Below are 18,959 nucleotides of genomic sequence, written 5' to 3' on the forward strand. Positions count from 1 at the left end.
GCATAGTAATCAGTGCCTATTTAATGAAATTTTTAAATAGTGAGTATACGCCCACATATTTTATAAAATTACAATCTTTACTCCTATATTATTGTCTTTGACAATTATTATCACAATAAATACCATACAATTTTTAGTCATCTAACATATTCATTATTCACAATAATTTATATAAAAATTTATCAAACACTCAGACACTGTCTTTTTTGTTGAAATCACTTTTACAAAAAATAGTTCACTAAACACTCAACAACTTTATTTATAGCTATTTATTCTCATAACATGGTAGAGGATTTTTTTTTTTTTTTAATTAAAAAAAAAAAGCACAACACCACCAAACTAACCCTTAATAGTCTACTATCTAATGGAAATAGGTCATATCATTGTATATAGGATTCACTTGTATTATGGAGTATATCAACAAAATACGCTAATTTTGTGTATCCAAATAGCACTTAATCCTTAAATAATAGAAATTGAAGAATACTTTGGGAAATTTTTTAAATGTTTACAAATTTTTTAAATTTCTCATATAATCTAAAATTTTAAGAATTTTTTCATATTGTTGTAGCCATAATTTACTGAACAATTATAGAGGCCATAGAGAGAGAAATGTGCGGCAATAATAGAGAGAAGAAAGAGATGTGTAATTGTGGGTGTGTTCTAGTCCATCCCCATTGTGCCTTTATTTATAGTAGTAGAGAAGGTTAATTCCTTACCCTTTTAGGATTACAACTCTTAATAGGTAATCAACTTCTAATAGGAATATAAGAGATATTTCAAGATATACTAGGATTTACACAATCACATTCCTAATCTAATAACACTGTAACACTTCCCCTTGAGTGTGTAAATACTCAAGTAAACGGTGCATTAGGTCTTCAGTGATGAAGCAAGTATGGTTGATGAAGTCGTTGGCACAATGAGCAAATGCAAGTCTTAAATCAACGGAAGAATGCATAAAAAAAGGTAAAACTCACAAAACCTTGCTATGGTAAAACCCAAGGTGGGAGAAAAACCATAGGCTAAGGGGAAAAGTGAAAAGTTGCATTAAGTCAAAACTATACGTCTTTTAGACGCAAGTAGAAGAGCTCACAAGAGTATGATCGGCCCAGGATGGGTGCCTCGTTAAAACCTAGTTAGGTAGTAAAAACCCTATGGGAAAAATGCTCCTAATCGTAGGGAAAAGAGTACATTAAGATCAAGTGAGTATACTTTTGGATACTCCCCCTGAGTTTGACAAACTACAAGCATTGCATATGATAGTTAGGCATGCCAATTCCTTAGACAAGTTTTCTAGAAGGTTGACTTCAGTAGTGACGTCATGTAGAGGTCAGCAAGGTTGTCTGGGATCGGCTTGCATGACTTCAATCTCCTAATGCAAGCAGACGCAATATGTCTTGGTGTTGACTTTGTTGATGTATCATGGCTTGGTCGGGTGGATACATGCGGCATAGTCTTCATGGATCGTCGTTGGGACTCAATGATGGATAAAAAATAGCAAGTATTTCAAATATGCTCAACTAGAACTTCTAACTATGTCTCACTTGTGGCGTAGTGAAGTGAGGTAAGTCTTGGAATGTTTTGAAGATTTCGCAACTAAGGACATATCGTAGACCTCCAAGATATTCCGATATCCCTAATGGTAAAGACATAACCATTTAGGGATTTTGCCTTGTGCGGGTTTGATAAGTAACCTGCGTCAGCATAACAAACAAGGCAAGCATCATTCTAAGGATCAGGGGGTTGAATCTGCTCGAGATGCGTTGGGATTTGGCCTCGTAATACCTTCAGGGTACGTCTTTAATACCAATTCAGTGGTTGCGTATAGGCACGGTGTTGCATCTCTACCAGATCAACGGCGAAGGAGATGTCATATCTAATATAATGAGCTAAGTACAACAAACCGCAAAGTTGAACTCATATATGGAATGTCGGATTCCATAACCTCTTCAAGGGTCTCATTTGCATATAACGTATGGATGATCAAAGGTAGACTCAAAGGTAACACCTTCGGGGTGTAGTTCGACTGGTAGACCAAAATACCGTCTGAACAATGCTTCAACTTCAGGTCAAGGCATAAACAAGTTTTCCCAAGATCCTTCATCTCAAATTCCATCTTTAGGTGCGAGGCAGATTTCTCAAGCTCTTCTAGAGTCTTTGTGAGATTCGTGTTAACGACATAAACTGTAACTCTAGCAATTCAGAATCATAGTTTAACACGCAAAGACATAATTCATATCCCTGACTGATCAAATAATCACTTAGATGGGTATACCACATCTGTCGGATTGTAAGTGAACGTCTTAAACAAGTTAAGAGGGTGTTCCGTGGTTTAGAACTATTTGAACCAATCCATGTAATTCTTTGGGAACTTACATGTAAATCTCCGTATCTATATCCTCATGGAGAAAGCACTAACTACATTTCATAATGCTGCTATCAATCACAAGACGTTTGAGAGAAACCTTGCGCCGTAAGGCATGCATCATATTGCACTATTTCATTCATCTCATAACGCTTACTTTCTCACTTGTAACATAACAGGGTTACCTTGGGCAGTGTAGGAACGACAGGTCCAATTCACACTTTGGTAAGGAATTTGACATGGATTGTAATTTCGGTTGTCCAATCAGTTCTACGTTATCACTTAATCAACAGAACACGGTTCGATATCATCGTTTTTTATTTATGTTGGTAGCTACCATATAAGTGAAAACATCATCAATGGTAATCTCAGTTCAATTCCATTTAGCTCATCCAAACTAGTATACTGGACCAAGAACTTCAAGTCTTGGGAGTAATCTAGATTAATCTCATGAGATGGAAATGATTTGAGACAGCGATCGAGTTTAGATTCATTGTTGTGTGTCAAGGGGATCAACGTGCCAGTAAAAGCTCTGGCTCTTCTTGTGATAGACGTCTTCCATATCGCTAGTCACCCGACAATCAAAGAGAAACAAAAAAAAAAGCTAGCAGCAATAGTGAATAATAGACGCAACAGCTAGCACACACAAATATTTATAGGTCTTAAATCCTTAGGAGTTTTAGAAACCGAATTCACTTCTGAAACTGTTTTCCTTTTGGTCATAGGAGTCCCAACCTTTTTTTTTATTTAGTTAAAGAATATTGCAAAAATATATGTGAAAGAAAGAATGGAGAGATGTGAAAAGACAATGTGGAGTTTTTATCTCATCAATAATTTCATGCCGATATGTTCGCATCGTACATCTCCAAAATTATTCAATCCAATAGTTTTGATCATGACATTATGCCACCACTTCTTTTTAGGGTTTCTGAACCTCCACAGTTAAATGAACAGAATCATGACCAATAGAACCTTCAGCAACATTCCCAATATTTGCTCCATGTGATTTTGCCTAGAAGAACTCTGCCCCAATGCTCCCTCAGCCGCGACAGGAGGAACTACATCATCAGGTTGATCCTGGAAAACAATGATACATAATTGGAAATTAACCACCACAATCTGAGCAAATACACCCTAGCTCCTCTCTGCCAATCTATTGCCTTGAGGTTGGCATGTTACCCCCAAGGCAATGGACTGGCAAAGGAGCTAGGGTGTTGAATTGTCATTTATAACTTCGATTTTAAGTTAAACAAAGGCTACATTTTACTTTTGGTCTCTGCAGTTTGTTCAAGATTCGCTTTTGATTCCTGTAGTTTGAATTGTGTCTATTTTGTATATGTAGTTTAGTAAGCTGTTGCAATTCAAGAACACCTCCCAATTTCAATTAAATTTTCATGGTGGAAGTAGTTTAGTGTTCTTACAATCTGAAAACATAAAAGGGGCACAGTTGGACCAGTCCAAAAACTACAGGGACGCTTGGCGTAAAAAAATTAAAGTGATGTGGCTGATGAACAAAACTAAAGTAAATTTGAATTGCCTGATTCTGAAAATTACTATATTTGGACCCAAAAGATGAAAATTATGTACCATAGGATAGGATTACCATATAAGATGGGGCAATTTCACTTACCGTTTATTTATCATTATCTATTTGATTTTGTTGAGCAGGACTCCTGGAGCAAGAACAAGAAAATGATGTCAGTCTGATGAACGAAACTTGTATATATGACGACAATTAAAAAAGTTCATGTTTATCCCATCACTTGTGACTTATGTATCTTCAGAGGAAGGAGAGGGCATGGCAAGAACTCAATTCTTGCCATATATGTTCATTGTTCAACATTGTAAAACAAAGGATACATATGAGGCCAGAAACTCCCACATAACATAATGATATATATATATATATATATAATATCTATGTTTGTGCAGCTTGTATGGATATATGTATATATATACACATATATCACCCAAACAGACGTTAAGGGTACCTGCTGTTTGAATACTCAAGGCTTTCTTCAATGGCTTTAGCAAGTTGCTTACGATATTGTTCATCGTAGCACCTAGATTCATTCTCTAGTTTAAAAGTAGCAAATTTTGCAATGGTTAATTTCATGAATTACTGAAAAAGAGAGTACCTAATTTGAATCATTGTTAACATGCTTTGATTAGATCACTAGGCTTAATCAGCCTCACCGATTTCAATATGTTGGCCCTTATCTTGTAAATCTAAGAGAGAAAGTCGAGTGGCACACTCTATGTCATCAATTTCGTCTTGTTCAAAGATCACCATGTGTCGTTGGAAGACGCCTTGAGAGGTCTTAGTTTAGGTGCTAGTCGGGTCGCTAAAACTTAGCTTACCAAGCCAGCTCTGGTTGAACTTGGCTTCTGTCCAGCTGAAACTTAGCTTACCATGAGACCCATATCCTGCCAAGTGCCAACATTTCTCTACCAAATACATTCCATCATACATATATGTACTAGAAGAAAGCTCTTATAGGAGTACGTTTTCTCCATGGTTGTACTACGTTTTCTCTATAGTTTATCCTTGGAGAAGTTAAGCAACGAATCAGGTATAGGATATATATATATATATATATATATATATATATTTTAATCGTTTATGGTTTTCTTGCTTCTTATTCATATATAAATTTGACTCTCATATTGTATTTTTCATTTTTCCTCGAGGACATAATAATCCTTGTGAAGCCAATGGAACCGAAGCATATGAAAAGCACCAAAGAAGGATTTAGGCTTTGATCAGCTCTCAAATGACAAGCACCACAAAGACTCATGATAATGATATGAAAGTGCAAGATGCGATGAGAAAAATGTTCAAGGAATTTACTCTGTTTTGGGACTAAAGTTTCAGTTAATACTTTTTATTAAAGATTAATTTTATTTGGTTTGATGTTTGGAAAGTAGTAGCGACTATCAATTCTTGTGATTTTCTGATGATTCATAAAACAGTTTGATTGAGAAGAAAGCATTTTTTTTTTTTTAGAGTGAAATTCGTTTGACACCAAGCAAACAAACCCCTACACTTAAAGGACATACAGAGCACTACAACTGTGAGGGATGATTTCATATTTGTTGTAATCTCAGTCACCTCAAACTGAGATTTTCTGCATGACAATAACAACAGCAACATACACACAATTGTTAACATGCTTTTATTAGATCATTAGGCTTAATCAGCCTCACCGACTTCAATATGTTGGCCCTTATCTTGTAAATCTAAGAGAGAAAGTCGAGTGGCAGACTCTATGTCATCAATTTCGTCTTGTTCAAAGATCACCATGTGTCCTTGGAAGACGCCTTGAGAGGTCTTAGTTTAGGCGCTAGTCGGGTCGCTAGCTGGGGCCTAGTGGCTAAACGGACTAAGCAGATTTAATTAAATTTATAATATAACATATGAATAAGCGCCTACTTACCATCTAAAAAGTAAACACTATACTTGCATTGAGAATTTAGGAAGGTTAAAAACTTAAAACTTAAGCCATCATAACATTGTGATCATCACAAACTAATGTAGCAAAAATAAGAAAACCCCAAAACCAAAAACCAAATTCGAAAATTCACTAATTCATAATATGGGTTCTTATTTACTAGGTTACCGAGAAAACTCTTTAACTTTAAAAAAAAAAATTAAAAACAATGGAACTGGCTAGCCTCCGCTTATTCGCCTAGCCCACCTAACCCGCCTAGCCTCTACCCGATTTTTCTCCACGTTTTGACCTAAATCCCATCAGTCCTCCATAGCCTAGGCCGATTTTTAGAATAGTGAGTGAAAGCACAACCCAACTTAAGAGAAAATACAATGAACATGCCCAAATAATAAGAAGGAAGAAAGCCCTGGGAACTAGACTGTTACTCTTCTATTACATTATGGAGAACTCCATCATTGTCATGGTCAATCCACATCCTATCATAGTGTCTAGGAACCTGGCTCTCTTGGCTTACTAACGCAGCCTTTTCCCATTTTTGAATCGAAAACGCAAGTGTGGAAAAGCGACTCTTTCCCGGATCAATGATCTAGCTGACTCTCGTTCTTTGGACCAACCTATGATCTAAAAAGAAATGGGGTTGTCACTCTTTTTCAAATACACCGAGAGGGACCACTTGATTCATCATACAGTAGTGCAACATTGGACGTTGGAAACATGTTTCATCTTTCTCATCGGGCCTTGGCTTTTAGGAGGTTCTTTGGAATGTTCTTAATTAGTACACGCATTTCAAAATAATTATGCTATCTATACCGCATATTAAGAGAACTCTCTAGGATTAATGACTATTTTAAAATTTGTTTTAGAAAATCAAGGGCATGAATATGGCATTTTACTGCAATGGCGAAAAGCAATGTATGTGCACTTTGATCCGGATTTGATTCCCATTAATAATTCTCTTCCCTAACAACTAACTATTTTACCCACTAACATTGCTCTACTAAGAGTAATGCTATTCTTACCACAATTATATACCACATTTCTTTACCATCTTAGATGGCAGATGAGTTGGATAAGCTACATCATTTAATTTCAATCTTTTTATTAATTAAAACACTTAAATAATCTTAGGTGGCAGAAGAAGACTTCTCGTATACCACAATCATCATTTAATCAATAATCTTGTTATTAATTATTGATTGACATTTTGAAATTAAAGCTAATTAATTTAGATGATGTGATTGTCCGCACCAAATGCCACCTAAAGTGATATACAATTGTGATACAAAAATATGATAAAAATAGCATTATTACTACTAAAATTAAAAATAAAATCAATCAAACACATTATTATAATTCAATACGTTTTCATATCCACTTTCTCTCCCACTTCCTACTTTTTCTCTATCCTGCAATAACTTTCTCCTAAACACATGCATAGCAGGTGCGGAGATTGCTAGTGTTTATGGAGACAGCTCCAATTTCATTCAATTTATCCCTATCCCTTTAAAATCCCATCACAAAGAATCAAATGACTCTTTTCTATTCTTTTGACTTTCGTATCAGTAAAACACGATGGGATAAGCTCTATGGGTCGGAGGATGTAAATACAAACTTGGTTGGACAAGTTGACCGAGAGCTCTTGGCATTGGCGTGTCTTGATAAATCGAGTTCCAGTAGTAAGGTTGAGGTAGCAGTAAAGTAGCGCTCCAAGTCTGCTGTCTCCTTTTGTGTGTCTCATTTGTGTCTTATTGCTAATATTTTGACACATGTCCTCTAACTAAACTAAATATTTAACATTTAAAAGTCAAAAAAAAAAAAAAATTTCCAAAATAATCTGATTGTTGGTTAACGAGGTCTGCAAATCCAAAATAGAATTCTTTCTGCGGCTGTTGGGTTTCCAACATAAGCGAACTTCTTCCCAATTTTTCTCCATCGTTGTACTGCTTCTTCACTTCTTTCCAAGCCAACTCTGGTTGAACTTGGATTCTGTCCAGCTGAAACTTAGCTTACCATGAGACCCATATCCTGCCAAGTGCCAACATTTCTCTACCAAATACAGTCCATCATACACATATGTAGTAGAAGAAAGCTCTTATAGGAGTTCGTTTTCTCCTTGGTTGTACTACGTTTTCTCAATAGTTTATCCTTGAGAAGTTAAGCAACGAATCAGGTATATATATTGAATCATTTATAGTTATCTTGCTTCTTATTCATATATAAATTTGACTCTCATATTGTATTTTTCATTTTTCCTCGAGGACATAATAATCCCTGTGAAGCCAATGGAACCGAAGCATATGAAAAGCACCAAAGAAGGATTGAGGCTTTGATCAGCTCTCAAATGACAAGCACCACAAAGACTCATGATAATGATATGAAAGTGCAAGATGCGATGAGAAAAATGCTCAAGGAATTTACTCTGTTTTGGGACTAAAGTTTCAGTTAATACTTTTTATTAAAGATTAATTTTATTTGGCTTGATGTTTGGAAAGTAGTAGCGACTATCAATTCATGTGATTTTCTGATGACTCATAAAATAGTTTGATTGAGAAGAAAGAATTTTTTTTTTTGTTTTTAGAGTGAAATTCGTTTGACACCAAGCAAACGAACCCCTGCAAGAACTTTCTTCAAGTCACAAATCAGTTCTTGCGTTTAAAGGACATACAGAGCACTACAACTGTGAGGGATGATTTCATATTTGTTGTAATCTCAGTCACCTCAAACTGAGATTTTCTGCACGACAATAACAACAGCAACATACACACAATTGATAATTAATAAAGCTGTCCGTTCGCTTACTCAACTTTTCACCCAGTAAGCTTGTCCCACTGTTTCGAATCGTTTCCGTCTTCACTAAACAATTTCTACCTCTTCTACGATTCAGAATTCCCAGAGAATCCTTGACTCCTAGGATACAATGGGATTTCACACCTGAAAAATCTCACTCTACCACCTCTTAGCAAATCCATATTCCGTGATCTTCTCCTTGACTTCAGCCTACGGCTTTTGGCATATTTGGTAGAGAAATGTTGGCAGGATATGGGGTCTCATGGTAAGCTTGTTTTCAAGTTTCAACTGGACATAATCCAAGTTCAACCAGAGCTGGCTTAGAAAGAAGTGAAGCAGCAGTACAACGATGGAGAAAAATTAGGAAGAAGTTTGCTCACGTAGGTAACCCGGCAGCCACAGAAAGAATTCTATTTTGGATTTGCAAATCTCGATAACCCAACCGTCAGATTATTTTGGATTTTTATTTGACTTTTAAATGTTAAATAAAAAGTTAACAGAATTAGCTAGAAGATATATGTTAAAATATTAGCAATGAGACATAAATGAGGAAAGATTTTTCAGTGTGAACGTCACACGGGATGGTACGTCACATGTTGCTATATAAATGGTAAGATATGTGTGTTAAAAAGTTAATAACTTAAAAAATGAAATTTCACATTACTTACATAAAACACGTGATGTACTACTCATTTTCCCGTCACAACTAAAAATTTCTTATAAAGGAGACACACAAAAGGAAAGAGCAGACCTGAAGCCGTAAAGTAGCAGCATGGCTTGCCGTTGCCACCAGTGCGACCCGCAAAATTGTTAAAATTCTCATGAGTACGAACTAAAGAAAATCAAATACATCTACACACACAAGATTCATAAAAAAATCATTGTGTTTTACGGAGTTCACTTACAGTGAGAAAAGCAAAGATTTTGCAAAGAAGGAACCCCATTAAAAAGAATGAAACAAGAAAACTCAGACTCGTATGGTACACAATAGCAAGGATCTGGCAATATTTAGGAAAAGGATCATTGTCGGATTCTTTTCCTAGAAATTTTGTGATCCTGATCATTTATTGTATATCGTATGGTTAGAAATCATTTTAAATTTAATATTTAAAATTAAATATACATAGTACCTATTGCAAGTACCAGTAGGTTATTAGGGTTCCCTAGTCTAGGTTGTCAACTCACCAGTAGGTTATTAGGGTTTCCTAGTCTAGGTTGTTAACTCACCAGTAGGTTATTAGGGTTTCCTAGTCTAGGTTGTCAACTCCCCTTAATCATGCCTTAATTTCAGCATTGTTGTTTCCCTTAATCATGCCTTAATTTCAGCATTGTTGTTTCCCTTAAATTAAGGAAGGCCGGCCTTGGCCTTCTCTCTATTTATGTGTGTTGTACATTGTAATTACTTGAAGAATGAAATACAAAAACACAACAAAGAAAATCAACAGTACCTAACGAAAATTGACCGCACGATATACGATGAACGATTACGATCACGAAATTTTCGATATCCTTAGAAAAAGGATGAGGTGAGGATCCTTTTCCCTTTTCGCGATATTTAGAGAGTAAGTAAGAACTAAAGTGCACAAGTTGTAGGGATTAGGCGTAAAACATGCTCTGACAAATAAAAAAAAAAAGTTGTAAAACATGCAGCCCTTTACAGATTCCTTGTGCGAAGCTCCTCATCTTTACTCTTTCTGGATTAATTATGTGTTACTAATTACCTACTGGATGAAAAAGAGAATGCAGAGCATGCAGTAGCCTATAAAGAGTATAAAAATATTTGTCAAAATGTTTGTTTCTTGATCTTAATCTTCTATATACACAGAATTAAATAAATACTGTGACATAACTAACCATGTCCAGAAAATTCATTCTCATATTTAGAAGAAAGAAACCAAAGATATATTTTGTACAAAATACAATAAAACAAAGTGTCAATTAAAACAGCTAACTAGACTAGCTTAAATCCCAATGTCTCCTTCGCCTTGTGATCCAAGTTCAATAAACATCTCGAAGCGGCAAAGAGGGCAATTAAGGTGACTCTGTTTGAACCATCTCCATATGCAGTTTTCATGAAACATATGTGTGCAAGGCATGGACGTTACATCCTCTGATCCCACAACAAACTTTTCCAGACAAATAGGGCAAACCTCACTTTCACGCACAACGGGTTGTCTTTTTCTTCCTCGACCTCTCTCGTCCTCATTAACATCCTCGGCATCAGCCACCACTCTAACCCTCTTTAGCATCTCCTTGATCAACGCATCCCTTTCGAGTTCTCTTTGTTTCGAGCAATCCTCACAACGAATCTGGTTATGGTATATTTTTATGCCAACCCTCAGGCGCAGGACTTTAGGACCTTTCTTGGAATCCAAGTTTCTAATTCGGATACCCCTGTCTATAATCGTCTGTACTATATCACTGTGCACGTCCTCATGGATTTTAAGAAAGGATAACACCCGAGAAAGATAGGGTCTGACGTATGCGTTTCTGGTTTGCAACCAGGACGCATTAACTATTTTGGTTTTGTAACTTCTCACTTGTACTTCAGATTGGTGCACCAGGGTTAGGGTTCCGTCTTCCGAGAGATCGCTGTCGAAGTAGCTGTAGTTTTTGGAGACTTCAAAGTGGATTTCCAGTGGAACACAAGGGGAATATTTCTCATGAGGGCCAAGGGGGTCTAGTACTTGTGTGTCAAGGGAATCAACTTTCCAGTAAAAGCTCTGGTTCAACTCGTGAAAGACGTCTTCCATATCGCAAGTCACCCGAAGATTATAAAGAAGATAAAAAAAAAGCTAGCAGTAATAGTGAATATCAATAGACGCAACTGCGCTAGCATACACAAATATTTATAGGTCTTAAATTCTTAAGAATTTTGGAGACCGAATTGATTTCTGAAACTGTTTTCCTTTTGGTCATAGGAGTCCCAACTTTTATTTTTCCTATTTAGTTAAAGAATATTGCAAAAAAATATGTGAAAGAAAGAAGGGAGAAATGTGAAAAGAAAAAAAAAAACAATGTGGATTTTTTATTTGATCAATAATTTCATGCCGATATGTTCGCAAACATCTCCAAAATTATTCAATACAATAGTTTTTTTTTTTTTTTTTTTTTTTTGTCGAAATTCAATCTAATAGTTTCGATCATGACATTATGCCACCACTTCTTCTTAGGGTTTCTCAACCTCCACAGTTGAGTCAACAGAATCATAACCAATAGAACCTTCAGCCACATTCCCAATATTTGTTCCATGTGATTGGCTAGAAGAACTCTACCCCAGTGCTCCCTCAGCCGCAACAGGAAGAACTACATCATCAGGTTGATCCTGGAAAACAATTATATAATCGGAAATTAACCAAAGCAGTGGATAGGCGCGCAGAGGAGCTAGGGTGTAGAATCGTCGTTTCTAACTTCGATTTTAAGATAAACAAAGGCTAAATTTTAGTTTTGCTCTTTGTAGTTTGTTCAAGATTCACTTTTGGTGCCTGTAATTTGAATTGGGTCTGTTTTGTATATGTAGTTTAGTAATTAAGTTGTTGTAATTCAAGGACACCTTCCAATTTCAATTAAATTTTCATGGCTGAAGTAGTTTATAGTGTTCTTGCAATCCGAAATAACATAAAAGGAGCACAGTTGGACCAGTCCAAATTACAGAGACCAACAATAAACCTCAACAAAACTACAGGGACCAAAAAACTTGGTGTCAAAGAAAAGTGAAGTGATGAAGCTGATGATCAAAACTAAAGTAAATTTGACTTACGATTTTATCATTATCTATTTGATTTTGTTGAGCAGGACTCCTGGAGCAAGAACAAGAAAATGATGTCAGTCTGATGAATGAAACCTGTATATATGACGACAATTAAAAAAGTTCACGTTTATCCCTTCACTTGTGACTTATGTATCTTCTTGGGAAGGAGAGGGCATGTAAGAACAAAATTCTTGCCATGTATGTTCATTGTTCAACGTTGTAAAGCAAAGGATACATGAGGCCAGAAACGCCTACGTAACTATGATATATAATGATAATATATATATATATATATATGTATATATATGTGCAGCTTATATAGATATATGTATATTACACATATAACATCCTAAAAGACGTTAAGGGTACCTGCTGTTTGAATACTCAAGGCTTTCTTCAATGGCTTTAGCAAGTTGCTTACAATATTGTTCATCATCGCACCCAGATTCATTCTCTACTTTAAAAGTAACAAATTTTGCAATAGTTAATTTCATGAATTACTAAAAAAGATATTAACTAATTATAATCATTGTTAACATGCTTTTATTAGATTATTAGGCATAATCAGCCTCACCGATTTCAATATTTGGACCCTTATCACAAGAAGAAAAATATCGAGAAAGGAAATGAAATAATATGGGAAAACGTGAGATTAGTAGTCGAGCATTACCATTAGATGAATTAGACAAACGGTGTGGCAAGATATTCCAAATTAAGAAAAACTCTTTTGAAATCGAGAAGTACAATAGGCTGAGTGAAGACTACTCGCAAAGGAAATATTTATAGGTACTTTTGGTCCAAAGAAATATTTTTATAGGTTAGATCATGATAAGAAGCTAGCATGTTGGAAATATATAAATGCAGAGTTATTAAGAGACCAGATATCGAGAGCAAATCTAAATTTCATGCGCAAAAGCTCTCGCATTAATTAGTATTTGCATGATAATTATTTGAAAAAAAAAAACAATAAAACTATGACATGCAAATCTGATATGTTTAAGGTTGGTTTGAAATTGTAATGCTTTTAAAAAAATAACTTATTAAAAAAATCTAGAACATTAAAGGTAAAATTAAAAATAAAAAACTATATATATATATATATATATATATTAACTATTGTCAATGATAGTAGAAAAGCAGAGTCTACCATGCTTCTTAAAAAAATGTAGTTTTTTTTTTCAAAGCATAGTAATCAGTGCCTATTTAATGAAATTTTTAAATAGTGAGTATACGCCCACATATTTTATAAAATTACAATCTGAGTTTAGATTCATTGTTGTGACGTGTCTTCCTTTTCTAGGAAAGTGAATCCTACGAACCGAGTGATCTGTCATGCGCCAAGCCAAGATAGATTGATTGGCTATTCGCCGGTATACCGGACCTTCCAATAGGGGAGGCACACCCTCCAGGGATGTTGACTCGACGTCCGTTAAGTACGTCTATCCTTGTAGGCATGTTTGCAGCTGATATATGATCTCGTCACTTTAGCTAGATTAGAGGAATGCGTCTGGAGCAACATTCTGAAAACTAGAATTTATCGCACTTGCATATCACGCTTGTGCGGTATGGGGATCAAGATGAGGCATAGTGGGCAACATCCACGCAAATTCGTGTTGTTCTCCAAGAATGTTGGCGTTCTTATCTCCCTCTAACAGCAAGAATAGTGTTTCATTAAAGTGACAACCCGCAAATGAGTGGTAAAGAGATAGCATGCAAGGACTCAAAGAGAGCTAGTGTGAAGGAGAATCATAACCGACAAAGATTCACATCCTTCTTTGAAGACCCAGGTTGGTACGTTGCGATGGTGTAACTTGGCACATGGAATGCACTCTCAAATGCGTAAATATGAAAAACGTCAAGTTCGTACCTAGTAACCAACTGTAACGTCATATAGGTTGAGTGGCAATGGGCCTCAAGGCAGACCAACATAACCGCGTACAAGATTGCATAGCCCTAGCAGAAACCGAAAACTTGGTACATTCACCAAAATTCGGGTCGATCATTTAAACTGCGCTTTATGATCGCTAGGCGAGGCTATTTGGGGTGAACATGGGAATTTGATGTTCAATTATAAACTCAAAATACAAACAATACTTTATCAAAAACCGTTAATATAAACTCTCTAGCATTATCCAGTCTCTCGAACCTTAAGGGATAAGTAGGGTGGTGAGCTCTTAATCGACCATGAGGTTTAGCAGCAATGTGTGTGGACAAACATGTGACCCGTTTGTCGATTCATCAACCAAAACCATAAGTATTTACATGGTCCGCATTTTGGTTAGATTAGTCCACATATATTTCCTTGAATCCACTGTGAAAAGAAGGGTGATTTCGTATCTTTGCGAAGGATGATATAGAAATCAATTTTCCTAATGAGCAGGCTTGGCAAAGTGTGCTTGTAGGCATAAAATCCTTACTTCGGGGTAAGGAGATGCATCGTAACATCATTGTTCAACCTAAGTGTCCCAAAAGGTCGTGCCAAAGCAAGTAAACTGCTTAATCACCAGGCTCCAGGGCGGCCACATGTGGTGTATTCCCAGTTGGGAGGCAGCCCATTGGCCCAAAATCAAAGCTTCAGGCTCATTCTTGGAGGTGGTGCAAAGATATTTTACTCTATTTTCTTCAGTGGTTTCATGTATGATCATTGTTCTCTCGAATATCCTCAAAAACTCAACAATAGGGAGAATTTAAGGTCCCTTAAATGGTAATTCGGTACCATTCATACAACGAGGAGCGTGCCAACGCTCTTAATCAGGTTAGATAGGCCTGAAGTCGTTGTTAGAGATGTGATTTAGGTGTAAAGTTAGTGTGCGTAGTACGCATTCATCCAGACAACTAACTTTCCTACTTTCCTACCTAATCACATGTTTAATTGAAGTGGTCACATGTATTAAGAAACATGATTCAATTAACTCATATTCGAGGACAATATCAATAAGATTATCCATAAGTAAAACATACACCAAACTTGAATCCAAGAACATGGAAAAATGTCCACAAAGTAAATGGTTTACTAAGGGGATTCGGCCAACAAGGCCATCCATGTCAAAATTTTGCTCTTCCAACGGTGTTTGGTGGAGCAAAATTAGTCTTACATATTGACTACTAGAATGGTACTTCTTAACAACATTGGTAGGGGCACGAACAAGTGCATAAGCAATGATCTATTCCATCAAGACGGAAGTAGATTTTGCAGGGTTAAGGTTTAGGAATATTATCCCTTATTCTTAAAGTTTTAGATCTTAGATGCCAATGATCATGCTTCGGGCATGATGCCACACCTTAGCAGGCCCTGAGTCTACCATATGTTTGTGGTAGTAATCAGATCCGATAATTTGGTAAACTTCTGCTTTCTACACTACAGCTTTAAGGGTTAGAAACATGGAAGGACAAGAAAAGTATTCTCCAGTCAAAATTCGATCGGATTTATAAATTTTATAATCGTACTCATTCATGGACATAATCATGGTGTGCTTCACGCAATGTCTTTCATGATTAGACGGTCTGTAGAAGCGAGCCAAAGAGCCATGGAATCCTCGTTTGGGAGGTACTTCCGTTTGTAATGCTTTGGGCATAAGTCTTCGAATGAAGATCATGGCGGAGGCTTATTTAGCTTTTCCTTACCATTGTTGGTGTCAATGGTGTCTCAGCTTCTTGATAGTCAAGTGGAGATTCATGTCTTGTACCCCACATAAAGTGGTTTCTATTAGAAACATCCAAATGAGGGAAATCGAACTTGTGATGGTTCGACAATCCACTGATTTGGAGGGAACAAGATTGTGATTAGTGCTATGGGAATGAATCATCCATTAGCATCAAAGTTAGAACATTTGGGTTCCAAGACATGATTTTCATGAAAAACATCAGGTTTTCATGGGTGTATTGTTTTATGAAAACTTCGATTTTCAAAGGAACTAAATTTGAAACTACAAGTTTAATTTAGTTTATGAACGTTTAGTTTATAAAAGAGAGGTTCCTGCAATAACACATAATGCAATATGCTAATTTAGGTGTAGTGGATTTGAGGTTCTTTGGGAACTCAAGTGTGAGAGTTTCGTTACTACAAAAGTATGCCAACGGGTCAAAGTATAAAAATAAATTATTGAATCGTTAATGTCCAGAAGTGATCTTCAAGTTAATAATTTTGGATTCATTATCAGATTAATGGACTGCAGGTCACTTTTATTTAATTCAATACATCGGGACTGGACATGGTCGATCGTAGAAGCAAAATAAAATTTGTCAAGGCTCATTAATTATTTAATGTTGGTTGCAGGCCACACAAATAAATTAGGCCCAAATTGGGCTCAGGTAGGCTGCAATTTGCAGCCCAATAACATGCAAAGCAAGCTGCATGCTTGTTGCAGTGTTACGGGCCGAGCAAAAAAAGTAGCCCAGCAGCACTAGGCTGCTGGCTGTGCAACCCAGGACGGCTGGTATGAGTGCTAAAATAAAAAGAAAGCCCAAGTGGGCGTAAGGGAAAACCAGCCCAGTTTTACTTTGGCTACAGCCCGAAAGGGAATCGGGCACAGGAAAGTTGAAGCCCAAGTAGGCTGAGGACTGCAGGCCCAGCGCACAGGAAAGTTTGCCCAGGCCGAATACATGGTGGTGCGGCTAACCTGCAGCAAAGCCCATGGGGCTGCTGTGGTCTAGATGAAACATGCCGGAGCTGCTGGCTTGGCTCGGCTTGGTGGAGGTGCGGCTTCAGGCCGTTTCCACAAAACATCCGCTTTTTGTTTCCCTTTTTTTCTTTTCTTTTTTTCTCTCTAAATTCTTAGGATTTGAAAAACCTTAATTGCTTTTAATTTATTTTGATTCTTTTACTCACATATTCCACATAGCGATTTATAATTGTGTAATGCATGAACAAATATATATATTGACAAATATATGAACATATACAATATATATATCGGAAGGAAAATATAAACATAGGGGGTTCATGCATCATGGGGAATGTTTTCATGCTTCACGGTCGTTTCAAATATCTTACTTTATTTTAAGCGTACTTGATTCGTAGAAAACAATAAAAGCCTTTGAATTTGTAGAAGATCCTTCTCAGAAAGCCGGAATTGCATCTCCAATGCGTTGTATCACGTTCAACATAGAAAAATTAAATTGAATCAATAGCATGTAGATCAATTCAATAAAATAATTAATCATAAAAAGAATGATTAAAACATAATACTCCCCTAATTGAAAAGTAAATTCTCTTGTTAGCGCAGCGTTAAAAGCGTGCTAATAACGTGTTGTAGACATAATTTACTGAACAATTATAGAGGCCATAGAGAGAGGAAGGTGCGCCAATAGTAGAGAGAAGAAAGAGATGTGTAATTGTGGGTGTGTTCTATTCTAGTAATAGAGAAGGTTAATTTCTTACCCTTTTATGATTACAACTCTTAATAGGTAATCAACTCCTAATAAGAATATAAGAGATATTCCAAGATATACTAGGATTTACACAATCACATTCCTAATCTAATAAGATTGCAACACATATCAATTTTTCACAATCATTAGTTTTTTTATCTTTTTTTTTTTTTTTGAGCAAACAATATTATTTACACTAAGGAAGAGGGATGAGTTTAGCCTCACAATGGGCTAGCGATAATGTGGTTCAAATTTACCTTTGGTGAGAATTGAACCTAAGACCTCGACCTCTCACTTACAAGCGAAGACGAATACCACTAGACCATAGTATTAAGTAGCTTATCTCATCTTAACTTTTTTAAGTTTTCTATTCAAAATAAGTCATGTGCCTTGCACATAATTTGTGTTGTTCAGGTTATTTTGGACATTTCAACTCCTCACTCCTCTTCTAACAAAGTGCTTCCCCTTCTAACATGTTGACTTCGAGAATAAAATATTTCTAGGGCCTCTTAATAAACAAAAAATGGGGTTGATTTGTAGGATCCATTGATCTAAGTTTTTCATTCGAAAAGGGTCTAAAATAACCCTAAACACATTAATGGAAAATTAATGACAGATCGGTCAAAATTTTAATTCGATTACATGCGATACTAAATGACTTTGGGTTTACTTTATGATTTTGAGGGGGGAAACTATGAGAGGCAAGTACAAACCAGCTAAGAGCAAGTCCATCTGTTCTGCCATGGTAAAGGACATGGAGAAGCTAGAGTAATTACTATTCGCGCTGAATAATAATTGCCTAATTATGCGTTCATCCTTGCAAGAATCTCCATGACAATTATTATTCACAATTATTATTTTTCTTTCGGATGCCTAATTAAATCAATAATTATCGGACAGGTGAGACTAATTTTAAATAGGTTGCTCAAAAATCACCATGTGTCCTTGGAAAACATACAAAATGTTTTGTGTGAGACCATGATTTTTTAGGGCTAGAGTAAGGCTGATTAGAATACAAACACCTTAGAAATTGGGGGTCACACACTAAACAGCTCCAACTAGGTTCAGTTGCACAAACAGACTAGCTATGCCACAAGATCTTGCGTTCTAGGAAGGCAGGCAAATTCTGCCAACTTCATCGAGATTGACCATTCTCTTGTTATGCAAGATATGAAAATTTGATATGAATGGGGATCCTATAAGTTTCCTATATTCTTGCAAATTCCTACAA

At 36.2% G+C, this 18,959-nt stretch overlaps 1 protein-coding gene across 1 annotated transcript; it reads right to left on the minus strand.

Moving 5' to 3' along the window:
• Positions 1 to 10,568: 10,568 nt before the first annotated feature.
• LOC125480601 lies at positions 10,569 to 11,360 on the minus strand. The gene has a single exon (XM_048591608.1). It carries the CDS (start codon positions 11,358 to 11,360, stop codon positions 10,569 to 10,571), a length of 792 nt encoding a protein of 263 aa, XP_048447565.1.
• Between the last annotated feature and the right edge of the window lie 7,599 nt (positions 11,361 to 18,959).

The sequence above is a fragment of a genome, unplaced genomic scaffold, assembly GCF_019419815.1.
Source record: "Pyrus x bretschneideri cultivar Hongxiangsu unplaced genomic scaffold, Pyrus_bretschneideri_v1 Contig10, whole genome shotgun sequence".
Classification (NCBI taxonomy): domain Eukaryota; kingdom Viridiplantae; phylum Streptophyta; class Magnoliopsida; order Rosales; family Rosaceae; genus Pyrus; species Pyrus x bretschneideri.